Source organism: Marmota flaviventris, chromosome 5, assembly GCF_047511675.1.
Source record: "Marmota flaviventris isolate mMarFla1 chromosome 5, mMarFla1.hap1, whole genome shotgun sequence".
Lineage (NCBI taxonomy): Eukaryota > Metazoa > Chordata > Mammalia > Rodentia > Sciuridae > Marmota > Marmota flaviventris.
Window position 1 is genome coordinate 72,036,446 of NC_092502.1, and position 15,519 is coordinate 72,051,964.

General features: G+C 35.5%; 1 protein-coding gene across 3 annotated transcripts in view; it reads right to left on the reverse strand.

The window, feature by feature from the left end:
* Ctnna1 (catenin alpha 1) overlaps positions 1 to 15,519 on the reverse strand; it is a 177,355-nt gene that overhangs the window by 110,099 nt on the left and 51,737 nt on the right. For all 3 annotated transcript variants that reach the window (XM_027927472.3, XM_071612324.1, XM_071612322.1), the window contains 2 exons: positions 5,322 to 5,488; positions 4,670 to 4,789 (listed from right to left, as the gene is read on the reverse strand). In XM_027927472.3, the coding sequence (XP_027783273.1) occupies positions 4,670 to 4,789; positions 5,322 to 5,488 (287 nt within the window). The remainder of the gene's footprint in view (positions 1 to 4,669; positions 4,790 to 5,321; positions 5,489 to 15,519) is intronic.

Here is a 15,519-nt window from a genome sequence, read left to right on the forward strand (position 1 = left end):
CTGAGGATGTAGCTCAGTGGTAGAGCACTTGCCTAGAATGCATGAGGCCTTAGCTTCAATCCCAAGCACTGCAAGGGGTGTGGGGGGGGGGATACCTTATAACAGTGCTTGGCACATAGTAAACACTTGCTTAGAGTTACTAATGAATAACTCTAACAAAATGTTTTATTCTAATATTATTGTCAACAATGTCATCATGACTACCATGCCATATCCAAAAACAAAAAAGGTAAATTCCAGAAAGCACGTGGACCTTATGAGGTTTTCTTTAATAGGTAGCTGTTGTTAAATGATACTAGGGCAGTTAAGAGAGCCACACAGTCTTGAGGAAATACTCCCTTTTCCTGGACAAAGTGCCTACAAAAATGAAAGGCTCAATTAGGAAGCAAATTATCACATAACATTTCTGGGGAGAAAAGAAAAAGTCAAGTGAACACAGACCAATGGAAGCATACAGCAGAAAAAAAATTCTATTAGAAAACACAGTGTGGGAAAACATGACCAGTTATTGAAGGAAACTAGCGGATAGTATCCAAATGCAGCTGAATATGGAAATATCCAGAGTGAAGTTTCCAACAAGCTGGGCCCTTAAGATAAAATGAACAGAATTTTAATTCATAAGAAAAGAACTAGGAATACACATGAAGTATAGGAAAACCAAAAGGCTATTAGGTCACTTAAGTCTGAAGGGACATGAGGCAGCAACAGTTACCAGAATCCAGGGTGCAGGAACCCAGGAACTTTGGATCTACCCAGGGCCACCAGCAGGTAGGGGGTCTATGAAAAACACCCCAACTTCATTCTCCTATCTCCTTTAACCTCCTGCTTATGCTCCCACTGGCCAAACCTAACCAGGAATAACAGGGCAAAAGGAGCCCATTGATGCATCCAGACATGGTAGATCCCAGGGCAGAAAATAGGGTGAACAATGATAAAAACCAGGATATTGAGGGACATATAGGCCTGTTGGGCATGTTGCCAGAGGATTAATATCTAGAATATATATAAAGAACTAAAAAAAAAAAACTAAACACAAAAAAACTCAAATAACCCAATTAATAAATGGATAAACGAATTAAACAAACACTTCTCAAAAGAAGAAATACAAATGGCCGGAAAAAAAAAAAATCATGAAAAAATGTTCATCATTAGCAATTGTGGAAACGTAAATCAAAACTACACTGAGACTTCATCTCTCACCTGACAGAACAGCAGTCATCAAGAATACAAACAATAATAAATGATGAAGAAAAAGAAACACCTTTACACTGGTGGTGGGATTGTAAATTAGTACAACCACTATGGAAATCAGTGTAAAGGTTCCTCAAAAGACTGGGCATGGAACTACTATATGACCCACCTATACCACTCCTCAATACTTATTCTAAGAATTAAAGTCACCATACTTTAGTGATACTTCATAGCATCACAATTCATAATAGCCAAACTAGAGAACTAGTTTAGGTGTTCATCAACAGATAAATGGATAAAGAAAACATGACATATATACCCAATGGAGTTTTATTCAGCCATAAAGAAAAATGAAGTGTAATTTGCACAAAAACAGATGGAACTAGAGACCATTATGTTACATGAAATAAGCCAAACTCATAAGGTCAAGGGTTATATGTTTTCTCTCATATGTGGAAACTAGAGGGGGTAAAGATTTAAAAAAGGTAGTGGTAAGAATCTTAGGAAAATCAAAGGGAGATGAGTAGAGGAGAACAACTGGGGTTGGGAGACAAGGAAGGAGGGGGTAAGTGCTGGGGGAACAATCAAGGCCAAAATATACTGTTATATTGTGTGCAAGCATGAATGTGTAACAACAAATTCCACCATTACGTACAAATTATAATACACATAATATAAAAAGGAAAAAACAGCATAGGTATGTATGTATGTGCACATTTCAGATTCAGGGTAAGTTTATGAGGGCTTCTAGGTTGTTTGCACAAAGAGAGACATATAAAAAAAATCTTTTATTCTCATCGGACACATTGATATATGCAAATATCACACTTAGAACATCTACACCCATCTAGCAACAGGTACACTAAAGATAACATGTTGAAAAAATGTCCAGATTTTCTCAGCAAAAAAATAATCTGTGAGGTGAACAGAGAGCCTACCTACATCCTGGGAGCAAATCTTTCCCCCTCACACATCAGATACAGCACTAATCTCTAGGGTATATAAAGAACTTAAAAAGCTAAGCACCGAAAAAACAAATAACCCAATCAATAAAGGGACCGAGGAGCTGAACAGATACTTCTTAGAAGAGGACATACAATCAATCAACAAATATATGAAAAAATGCTCATCATCTCTAGCAATCAGAGAAATGCAAATCAAAACTACTCTAAGATATCATCTCACTCCAGTCAGAATGTCAGCTATTATGAAGACAAACAACAATAAGTGTTGGCGAGGATATGGGGAAAAAGGTACACTCATACATTGTTGGTGGGACTGCAAATTGGTGCAACCAATATGGAAAGCAGTATGGAGATTCCTTGGAAATCTGGGAATGGAACCACCATTTGACCCAGCTATTCCTCTCCTCAGACTATACCCAAAGGACTTAAAAATAGCATACTACAGGGACACAGCCACATCAATGTTTACAGTAGCACAATTTACAATAGCTAAACTGTGGAAACAACCTAGATGCCCTTCAGTGATGAATGGTTAAAAAAAAAAACGTGGCATATATACACAATGGAATTTTACTCAGCAATAAAATCATGGCATTTGCAGGTAAATGGATGGCTTTGAAGAAGATAATGCTAACTGAAGTTAGCCAATCCCAAAAAAACAAATGCCATATGTTTTCTCTGATATAAGGAGACTGACTCAAAATGAGGTAGGGAGGGGGAATATGGGATGAATAGATGAATTCTAGATAGGGAAGACAGGAGGGAGGGAAAGGGAGGAAGCAGGGGATTAGCAAGGATGATGGAATGTGGTGGACATCATTATCCAAAGTACATTTATGAAGACACGAATTAGGTGTCAACCTACTTTATATACAGAGATATGAAAAATTGTTGTATATATGTGTAATAAGAATTGTAATGCAAAAAAACCCAAATATATACATAGACACGAATCAGCATGAACCTACTTTATACAAAGATATGAAAAATTGTGCTCTATATGTGTAATAAGAATTGTAATACATTCTGCTGTCGTGTATTTAAAAAAAATAAAACGATTACAATTTTTCAACTTTTAATAAAATATGTACTTTGTGTATATTTGTGCATAGGAAATGGACAAATGGTAACTTTAGTACTGCTTTCATTATGAACATTGTTTAGTGGAAGGGATAAGTTTGGTTTCTAAGCAATAGGTTTAGAAGAAAGTTGATTTTTAAGTGAGGAAAAAAAAAAACAAGTTAAAGTCAATAGGGTTTCCCTCATATTATTTCTTCTTTATTCTGTTTATGAGTAAAATCATACAGCACTCATCTTTCTGTGCCTAGTGTATTTCACTTAGCATAATGATCTCCTGTTAACACTATGCTATGCACATGACACTGTTTTGTTCTTTTTTATGATGGAGAGTATTAATCCATGTATATACTACATTTTCTTTATCAATTATTCATTTTACTGTTGGCTACTGTCAGTGAAAAAATACCCACACTCCTCTATTCAAGGAGTTAAGAGTTGGGTTTCCTGCACAGACAGTACAAGATACCCTAACTGATAAGAGTATTAGGTAATAATAACAATTCATCCTTTCAGAGATTGTTTTCTTTTAAATATGTTTTAGTTGTTGATAGACCTTTATTTTATTTACTTATTTATATACGTGGTGCTGAGAAGCAAACCCAGCACCCCACACATGGTAGGCAAGCACTCTACCTCTGAGCCACAACTCCAGCCCCTCAGAGATTGTTTTAATACAAGAAAAGTAGTTGCTGGGTAGGGGGTGTGGCTTGGTGGTAGAACACTTGTCTAGAATACAGAAGGCACTGGGTTCAATCCTTAGCACCATCCTTGAGGCGGGGAAGTAGAGTAAGTTTCATCAGTACTGGGGAGTTATAAAAGAGCTGGATGGCAATGCATGTATCCTCCTTGCAGAACACAAACCTAAAATACAAAGTATCCAACAGAAAAGACAGAGGAAGGATTTCAAAGACCCCAACAGCAAAAATACCAAACAGGTTGTGGAACTTGAAAAAAATGAGAATAATGATCCACATGCCACACACAACAAAAACTACTAGTAATGATTATAAGAGCCACTTTAAAAGTGATAATGCAGCAGGGAGGGTCTCAGATGTAGAGATAACTTTAATATGTTTTAACTTGTTTAGGTTTCCTAAAGATCTAAATTCTACTAATTAAATTCTACTAAAACTCACATTAATACTTGAACACATATAACAAAGGCCAATCACCTCCCCATATATATCTTCATTAAAAATGATAAACTACTTAAAATTTTCACAAAATTAAAATGAGAGAATAACATGAATACAACTTTATTATAATTATACTTCTGTTAAGAGCACAATACTGAACTGATACCTTAGATTAAATATTTTAATTAAACTGTATTAGCAGAGCAAGATAATGGTACCATCAGAAAACGTAGGCAAAATGGTTTTTTCCCCACTAAATATAAACAATTTTAAAATATCCCCAAATAATGACTGTACCTGTTGTCTTTTAGCTGCCATAATGTTCAGCTTATCTACTTCAGGTTTCAGGGCTTTATACTGTATTCCTAAGTCTTGTTCATTGCCAGCATTCCTCAGTTTCAAGATACCATCTTCTACCTATAAAACACAACCCCAAAAAACAAAAGTTCTGACTTACAAGTCTATAGATAATGATATGTATGGTATGGTATCTGAGAATATTTTTTAATTCCTTTTAACAACTACTCAAAAGCAATTCAAAGTTAAATCTCTTGAGCTGCTATGGACCTCCTATTACATGGATGCTTTACAAAAGGTAGAAAGGACATATAGTAATATTGGTCTCTATCTAAAAGTGTACAATTTAATGTATCTTAGTTTTTCAATTCTACCAATGCAAGGAAATGTTTAATCAGTACTGCAAAGAAGTCTAAACAATACCTTTGCTACACATTCTTCCTTAGAATCAAGACAACACTGGCTCACAGGAGGGCCCAGATCATATATACTTGAAAAAGTAGTAAGCATAAACTAAACAAAAACATGCATGGTCCATTTAGATAAACTTCAAAACCAAATTAAAACCTAAGAACTGATGAACTAAGAATGGCCACCATCAGCTTCACTATGATACACAAAGAACAAATTACAAACATAGGCCCATACTTACAACTTTCAGCTGAACAAGTAGTTTGTAGACATCTGCCATATCAGCCAAAATCAGCAGCCGGGTAACAGCAGAGAGCAAAGCTCGAGCTGCCCGAACCATATTGCCTCGCTTCACAGAAGAGCAGGGATCATCTGCAAACTCTCCTGCAGCACTCTTCATCAAATCTCCTGTTTTACAGAATGGGGGCAAAAAAAAAAAACTCAGCAGGGATTAAAATGAAGGGCTGATCAATATTTTAAAAAATAGCATAGGGGTCATTTCTGTTGCTTGCTCTTCTTTCTTAAGTAACAACTACCATTGAAACAAGCACCCTCATGTGGTACCAATGAAAGCAAAATATCCAAAAAGTGACTTGCACTATTATCAAAAGACTTAAAAATATTTCTTCCCTTTGATCTAATGATAATATGCTTTTTCAAAAAGCTATTACTAAAGAAGTGGAAAAAAAAAACGAAGATTTGAAGGGGAGAGGAAAAAACACTAATCAAATGCAATCTACACCCACATCCACAGAATAATTCAGAAATACAACCACCACTAGGTATACCACCACACTTCCCTAACCATCCCAACTATCCAATTTCTACTTTCCTAACAAAGATTCTTTGATATCTGAAAATTCAGAGTTCAGTCACTGATTCTTTCATTTCTCTTATAGCAAAACACTGACAATAGGTCAAATGCTCAACAATAAGAAACTAGTTAAGTAAATTATGGTGAGGCTACAACTATTATAAAAATATTAGCATATGAAAAATGTAAAGGTTTATGATATAATCTTAAGCAGAAAAATATGAAATTCCAAATGTATGTAATCTGTGGCGTTTTTTTTTTTAAAGAAAAAACTGCAGTGAAAAGGCAACTAAGAGTTATTTACTAGGTTACATTCTGCCTCTTAATATTATTTTGTACTTATGAAACCAGATTCTATAATAAACTGGTTATTGCGTCTATAATTTTAAAAATTAAGCTTGAAATATAAAATAGACTTTATCATAGTTGTTAAGAATATTCAGGGCTGGGGATATATAGCTCAGTCGGTAAAGTGCTTTGCCTCCCATGCGCAAGGCCCTGGGTTCAATCCCCAGCACCACAAAAAAAAAAAAAAAAGAATATCCAGCATAAGCTCAACTCACAATAGCTAAACTATAGAAACAACCTAGGTGACCTTCAAGAGATGAATGGATTTTTAAAAGGGTGGGGGGGGGTGGGGGGGGGTAAAATGGAATATTACTCAGCCTTAAGGAAGAATGAAATTATGGCATTTGCCAGTAAAGGGATGGAGCTGTAGAATATCATGTTAAGGGCTGGGATTGTGGGTCAGCGGTAGAGCGCTCGCCTAGTACGGGCAGGACCCGGGTTTAATCCTCAGCACCACATAAAAAAATAAAGGCATTGTGTTGTGTCCATCTACACCTAAAAAATCAGGGGAAGAATATCATTACTTTAGATTAGAAAGAGAGGAGTTAAGGGAAGGAGGGGGTAAGTAGGTAGGAAGGATATGTGGGTAGGAAGGATAATAGAATAAAACAGATATTATTAAAAAAAAAAAACAGACATTATTACTTTATGTACATATATGACTGCACAACCAATGTGATTCTACATGTATAATCAGAAAAATGAGAAATTATATCGATTTATGTATGATATATCAAAGTGCATAAACGTTTTCTACTGTCGTGTATAAGTAATTAGAATAAATTTTAAATTTTTTTTTAAAAAAGAATATACAGGGCTGGGGTTGTGGCTCAGTGGTAGAACGCTCGCCTACCTACCTCCTCAGCACCATATAATAAATAAATAAAATAAAGGTATTGTGTCCAACTACAACTAAAAAATATTTTTTTAAAAAAGTATATACAATCCTGAGTTCAAGAATTTATTTACAAGGGGGACAGAAACAATAGAATGAATCAGATATTATGACCCTATGTACATATATGATTACACAATTGTAATTGTACTACATCATGTACAACCAGAAGAATGAGAAGTTAGACTCCATTTATGAATAATGTATTAAAATGCATTCTACTGTCATGTATAACTCTTTAGAGCAATTTTTTAAAATAAAAAAGAATTTATTTACATTATTTCCTGGAAACTTATACAAATTATACTTTGTTTTATTAATTTCTACTAATAAGCATTTCAGGTGATTATTATGCCTCCCTCCTCCTCCTCCTTTTTTTTTTTTTTTTGTACCAGGAAGTGAACCCAGGGGCGCTTAACCACTGAGCTACACCTGATATTTTCTGTATTTTATTTAGAGACAGGGACTCACTGAGTTGCTCAGCGCCTCACTTCTGCTGAGGCTGGCTTTGAACTCGTGATCCTCCTACCTCAGCCTCCCAAGCTATTGGGATTACAGTATACGCCACTGTGCCTGGCTATACCTCCCTTCTTATAGCTGGAAGCACATAGAGGGCCAGGGCTATGTCTTGTCCACTGGTATTCTGATGGTAATTGTATGGTGTTATCTTTGGGGTCCTGGAAAAGCACTTACTCTCTTTCTCTGCTGAGTATATCCACTGTAGATTAAAGCCTAAAAGCCATTCTCTTTCTCATTTCCATGTATTTTGTTTGTTTGTTTTATTTTAAGGGCCATTTTCAAAAAAGTAAACTATTTCTCAACACATCAGAATTTCTATCAACTTTAGTTGTACAATATGAGCTTAGAAGGGGAAAAAAGTTAAGTTACCTCAGATTCATACATCAATTAGACTTAAAAGCTCTATAGAATACTAAGAGTAAAGATAAGCTCTGCATATTTATCAGGTCAGAAATAACTCATGATGAAGAACTCTGCAGATGAAAGGTTTTCCTATATCTGATATATGCCTCCCTTATATCTTTAAAAAGATACTGACATATGGCAATCATGTAAATTCATAACATTAACAATAATGTCTCAGGGTATTTTAAAAAATGATTTATAGCTGGGTGCAGTGTCGGACACCTGTAATCCGAGCAGCTTGGGAGGATGAGGCAGGAGGATCACGAGTTCAAAGCCAGCCTCAGTAAAAGGCCTTAAGCCGCTCAGTGAGACCCTGTCTTTAAATAAAATACAAAATAAGGCTAGGGATGTGGTTCAGTGGTTGAATGCCCCTGAATTCAATCCCTGGTGCCCCCCCCCCACAAAAAAAGATTTATTTATTCAACAAATATGAGCACCCACCACACATCAAGGACTATATTAGGGACTAGCAGTATGTCCACAACAAACAGCCCATGCTTTCATAGGGTTCTATGAGATATCAAAGAAGGAAGCACTAACAACCAGTTTGGTGAAGAAGTAAAATGTTAACAGGTACATGGAAGGTATTCTGAACTGGACCCAACTTGCAAAAGATAGGAAGGATTTTGGCAGGAGAATTAAGAGTTACCACTTCAAGTAGAATGAACATAATAATGTGCAACATTAAATTAATTTTATCAATCATACAGAAAGTAGGTGGCATTAGCCCTTTTTAAGAATGAGGCAACTAGGGCTGGGGATATAGCTCAGTTGGTAGAGTGCTTGCCTTGCATGCAAAAGGTCCAGGGTTCAATCCCCAGCAACACACACACACACACACACACACACACACACAAAGGCAACTAATGCTTACACAGGTCAAATAACTTAATCCATGTCACCAAACTAGTGAATGATAGACCAGGATTTGCAATGTCAATACTAACATTCTTAGATCCAAGCTGAGGAACACAATAAGATACAATTGGAACCTGAATTCTTTAATCTAACTGAAAAGTGAGGGCTGTATACAGGAGAGAAAGAAGTAATGGATAGAAAGGCCATGGACAAACAGAATTCAATAAAGAATCCTTGAGCTAGAGGAAGTCAAACTCATGGAAGGAGAAAATTAACCTAATCTTACATACAATAAACCTGACCAGAAAGAGGCATCAGAAAGCTGCAGTGATGACCTAGGAAAGAGTAATAGAAAATTTTAAAGGCAGGGGTCAAAAGATCTATTAACTTTTGATTATAAAGTATTAAGAAGAAACCAACAAAAATTAAAGATTCCAAGCTAGGGTTGTCTTAAAAGTGAGAAGGGGACAAGCAAGAGCTGAATGACAGCATATAAATTGAGAGAAATTAAAAAGGAGAAGGGGTGGGGGGAAGGTGTGTAGTTACAGTGGCAAATGCCTACAACTGCAGTTACCTGGAAGGCTTAGTTGAGAAAATCACTAACTTGTTTTTGTTTGTGTTTTTTGGAGGTGAAATCTTACTGTGTTGCCCAGGCTAGCATCAAGTATAATATTATACCTAAGTATAATAATTATATATATTATACATAATATATATTATTATACCTAAGTATAATTATTATACCTCAAAATGTATACATGAAGGCTCATGGCAGCTTTAGTCATAATAGTTAAAAAGCCAAACACCCATCAATTAATGAATGGCTAAACAAATTGTAATATATCCCTATATATAAAACAATAAAAAGTAACAAAGTGCTGCTTCATTACCAAAGTACTGGTACATTACCCAGTGGGGTAAATCTCTTTTGATTGCCTCAATTCTTCCTTGAATGTGTATCTACTTTGCTAAATAAACCTCTTCTGTGCCTTTAAAATTGAAAGAAAATAACAATCACACAAAGTTAAAGAAGTCTGTCACAAAAAGCCACAAATTGTACCATTCCATTTGTATGAAATTTCTACAACAGGCAAATCTAGAGACAAAAAGTAGATATATTAGTGGTTGCGGGCAGGGTAATGGGGTAGGAGTATCAGAACTTAATGTTAATAGATACAACAGGATTTTTCTCTGAGTTGATGAAAATGTCAGATTACACAGGGGTGACAGCTATACAACCTTGTGAATGTACTAAGAACTAATCACTTATATACTTTATAAGGGGTAAATTTTATGGTATGTGAATTATGATATTAACAAGGGGGGGGACATCAAATGTAATAACATGAATGAGTACAGGTCTTGGAGCTGAAGGCCTAGATTTTGTTTTTTTCATTTACCAGCTACACAACTGGACTCTATACGCCTGTTTCCTCTCTAAAATGTCAAGAATACCCCACTGTGAGCATCTATTAAAATAATATGAGAGATTGGGGATGTAGCTATGTAGCTTGATAATAGAGGTCTTGACTAGTGAGGTCCTGGGTTCAATTCCCAGCATCAAAATAATAATAATAATTTTAAAATGTCTAATTCACTACTTTGTACCATGAGAGACAACATAGGGTATATATTTGGTATATATTTTTAAAATTAGTATTATTAGGTAAAACAAAATCAAAAATCAGAGAAAAGGTCTTCAATTTGTTTTATGAGTATTCTTCTGTTCAAAGGTCACCTTTAAGGGTCAGAAACTATAGTTTTTTTTACCACTAAATAGGTGGTGGTTTACACAGTTGTAAAACAGAAATAATAACATTAATAATCTTTGTTAGTAGCACAAGACTATAAAAATATTCAGACAGGCTGAAACAGTGCAAAGTGATCTTAATCATCAATGGAAAAATTATGATTGTGCTGTAACCATTAAAATTTTTTGTCAACATATTAAAAACTCCTTTATTATTACAAACATATACATATTCAATAAACTATGTTAAACTTTACAGTACACTGAGAATTTGTTATTGTTGTTGTTGTTAAGGTTAAGGCTAAAAACTTTCTGTTAACAATGACAACAACAACAAAAAAAGCTCTCAAAAGTAGTATTAACAATGCTTGCTTGCCACATATCCAGTCCATTTTTATTTTGAGACAGGATCTTGCTAAATTGCCAAAACAGTCCTCAAATTTGCAATACTCCTGGCCTCAACCTCCTCAGTCACTGGGATTACATCTGTATATATATCCCACTACCATATCCAGCTCTTAATCTTTTCATTTTCAAGTTCATAAATTATCTACAAGAGTTCCTTTAACATGACATTTTTTTATGACATCATTTTCTCTTGAACATCATCTTCCTTTTCATCACAATCACTTTCCTCACATAAGTGAAGGAATGTTCCTTCAGCAAATTCCTTTGGCACTTACCTAGGATTTTAAACAGCAACAGAATAAACATTACTGAGGTTGGCTATTTCCTCCATTTTTTGTCTATTCAATTTATCATTTTTCATTTCTTTGCCTGAGCATCCATTTTTTTGTTGGTTAATTTCCTCTTTTAATTCTCTACTTTTGTAAAATGGTTCTAGTGGGTTTATTACTGGAAGGGAAGGACAACACAACTACACACTCTACATAAACTGATAAGATGCACAATGAACAATCAACAAGAGTGACATAATTGGTCACTGACCATAATGTGAATCAGTTATTTATGTGGCAATATGTATACTTCAGAGCTAACAGCAAGGTTAGTACTTACTTTATGCAAATCTTCACTGTTAATTAGTATACTGTGGTAACTAAATTTTGAACTATTGGGGGACTGGTGGTATTTAACTAAATGTTGGTAACTGAAAATGTGCGCACATCAGAACCTTGCAAAGCCAGAACTGCCTGTGCCCACTTTCCAGGGCTGCGGAGATGAAACCAAATGCTCTAGGACACACAAAGTACTCAGCAGAGTGCAGAGAGCAGTGCCTACCACTGCCATACTTTTTATTATCACAACTGGAATTAATAACAAATATTAAGAGTGGGGAGAGACAAAAGGAGACTCATAATGCCCAACTGAAGAATGAATATTCTGGGCCAAAGACAGAAGCACACACAATCAGGACCACAGGAGGAGGTAAGGGCCAAGTGGAATAAATGGCAGTTCCAGGACCCTCAAATGAAAAGTAAATGCAAAATAGCAAGAGGCTTCTAAACAGTATGAAGTTTGATAATGTTGAAAAATCCCAGTTTTTTCAGAAGTTCCTCTGGTTCTCTGTTAAAATCTGAGCAGGATGGAGATAAAAAAGGGAGTAAACTTCAAGTGAATGAAAGAATTAGAAGACACAGGTAAGGGCTCAAATTAGGCCAAACAGAATGAATTTTATTTATTTTTTAATATTTATTTTTTAGTTATGTTCAACACCATACCTTTGTTTTATTTATTTATTTTTATGTGGTGCTGAGGATCGAACTCAGGGCCTCACGTGTGCTAGGCGAGTGCTCTACCACTGAGCCACAACCCCAGCCCCCAGAATGAATTTTAAAAAGACTGTTAAATCTACAGTCCATCTAAATGAATCAAAACTCTTCAAAGACTAGGTTACATTTAAATGAACAAATGAAACCTGGCAATTTTAACAATCACATAACCTTGACATGCTGACTCTCAAATTTTTCACCAACTCTTTCTTTTCATCATAACCTCCTCCTTCCTCTAAGTTGTAACTCTTAACCCAGTTCATTCTTCAGCTACCATGATATGGTTCCAAAATAACAACAGATCAATGACAGCAAACAACTGAAACTGGAAGGAAGAAGCCAGGTAAACTAAACACATTAGCCAGGCATAGTGGTGCACGCCTATAATCCCAAAGACTTGGGAGGCTAATGCAGGAGAACCCCAGACTCTTTATCTCAAATAAAATAAAAAGGGCTGGGATAGAGGGTCTCTGGTTCAATGGCTAGTACTAGTGAAAAAAACATTTACATCCAACCTATTCTTTCAGCTCAAAGGCACATTGGCAAGTTCTTAAACTGTTTAGCTAACATATTAATAATGAAAAATACATTTTAAAAAAGCACGCTAGGGGGCTGGGGTTGTAGCTCAGAGGTAGAGCGCTTGCCTAGCATAGTGAGGCACTGGGTTCGATCCTCAGCATCACACAAAAATAAAATAAAGGTATTATGTCCACCTACAACTAAAAAAAAATCTGTTTTTAAAAAAAGCACACTAGGGGCTGGGATGTGGCTCAAGCGGTAGCGCGCTCACCTGGCATGCGTGCGGCCCGGGTTCGATCCTCAGCACCACATACAAACAAAGATGTTGTGTCTGCCAAATACTAAAAAATAAATATTAAAAAATTCTCCCTACCTCTATCTCTCTCACTCTCTCTTTGAAAAAAAAAATAAATAAAAAAAGCACACTAAATTATGAATTAAAATATCCAAATTTTCCCTATTCACAAAACTATGGACAAACATGTAAGTAAGCCCATAGCTAAGAACAAGATCTTCATTCTTTTGCTCAATGGTAATCCCTGTAAAAAGAACATGACAACGGGCTGGGGCTGTAGCTCAGTGGTAGAGCACCTGCTTCGCATGTGTAAGGCACTGGGTTCAATCCCCAGCACCACATTAAATAATAATAATAATAATAATTAAGATAATATGTCCATCTACAAGTAAAAAATAAATAAAAATAAGAACATGACAATAACATGGATGAGATTTCTTTTAAAAGTATTTTTACAAAATCAAATGCAAAAATAAATCAAAAAATTTTTAAAAGATAACTGTCAATTAGCCTTAGCACATTTCTAGGAGTTCAAAAGCTCTCTTCACACAAAAGGGTAAACTAGCAAACTAAAACAAAGAGGAGATCTGTCCAGGCTCTCATGCAAGCAGTAAAAGCTTAGGACATAGTTAGGTCTTCTGGCTTTGACCCAATTGCCACCAGTCAACTACATATTAACTAAGATATAATCTCCTAAGATATAAAGGAGATTAAATTTAAGAGAACCCACTACCATCTGCCATGAAATCAGATCTATCACCCCCTGCTGTTTTCTCCTAAACTGGGGATAAAATTTAAACTCTTCTGGAGTTCAAAACAATAACAAAGACTAATTGCAAAGGAAGAAAACCAAAAAAAATTCCCCCAAAGTTATTTATTGGAACAGGACAAGTTCAAGGCCTTTCTGAAGCATCAAATATCTTAACTAAATCCCCCCTGATTAGACAGGCTTGAATTGGGGGGAGTGGGGACACGTACATGCGGGAACGAGAGGGGAACGAAAGACAGAAAAAGAGAACATTAAAAAAGGCTACATGGGATGGGGATGTGGCTCAAGCGGTAGCGCGCTCGCCTAGCATGCGTGCGGCCCGGGTTCGATCCTCAGCACCACATACAAACAAAGATATTGTGTCTGCCGATAACTAAAAAAATAAAATATAAAAAAAAATAATAAAATAAAAAAGGCTACAGTTTTTGTTTTTAACTTGAGCCTAAAAGATGTGACATATTCTATCATGTTGCTCCTCTAAAATAAAGAATGTTACAAGGGTAAGTTAATGAGTATGTATTACCTTTCTTCCAGAACATTACCTGGCATAGATAAAACAAGGTTTTAGAATTGATCTGAATCCCACCTTCACTATTTGATGGCTGTGTGACTTTGGGTTGATTCATCTCGACTATTTGTCTTTTTTTCAAAATAGAAATACCATCTCCCCATCTGAATTGGTTTGAAAATTAAAATGAGATAATATATGTAAACAAATACTTCCATGCCCCCCTTCACTTTCTCATCTACTTTTTTTCAATTCTTAAACCTATTCAGAACATGGTCATTAGCCACATACCAACTCTAACATCCAGAAAGAAACATGAATTTTTCAGCTTAGTAGAGGAATATGGCTTATCTTCTATAAATTACATGAACTTCCCAGACCAGATGACTTTATTAGTGAAAAGTTTTGTTCATTTCCACTTTAAATAGCAAATATAAAACAATCAATGTTATACAGTGAAAACAGAGATCATAATGTGTTTATGACAAAAGCAAGTCATGGAACAGACCACAACCAACATACATCAAAATATTGACAATTTATCACAAGGTAGTACGTATGGCCTGATATGTAATTATTTTCTTAACTTCCTATAATGAATATACTTTTAAAGAAAAAAGTTTTTAAATGATAACAAAGTTAAAAGTATGTTTCATGTGTACAATGCATAATATTCAGGTTTTGAAATCTGTTTTCTAAGGTATAAACGATGCTAGTTAACTTCCAAAATGTAAAGCATACATTACTAAATGTTTTTCAAAAACTTTATAAAAATCAGTCATCTTGAGAGACTTATCTAAAATATGAGTTATTGTAGGTATTTGCAGCCCCAATCTCATCACTTTTATTTTCTGTTTACAGCTACTGCAGAGAGACTTGAGGAAGGCCTTTACCTCTCCCTCAGCCCTTCTACCCCATTTACTTATTAATTTATTTATTTACCCATACTGAGGATGGAAACCAAGGGCACTCTGCCACTGAGCTACATCCCCAGCTTTTTTTTTTTTTTTTTTTTTTTGGGGGGGGGGG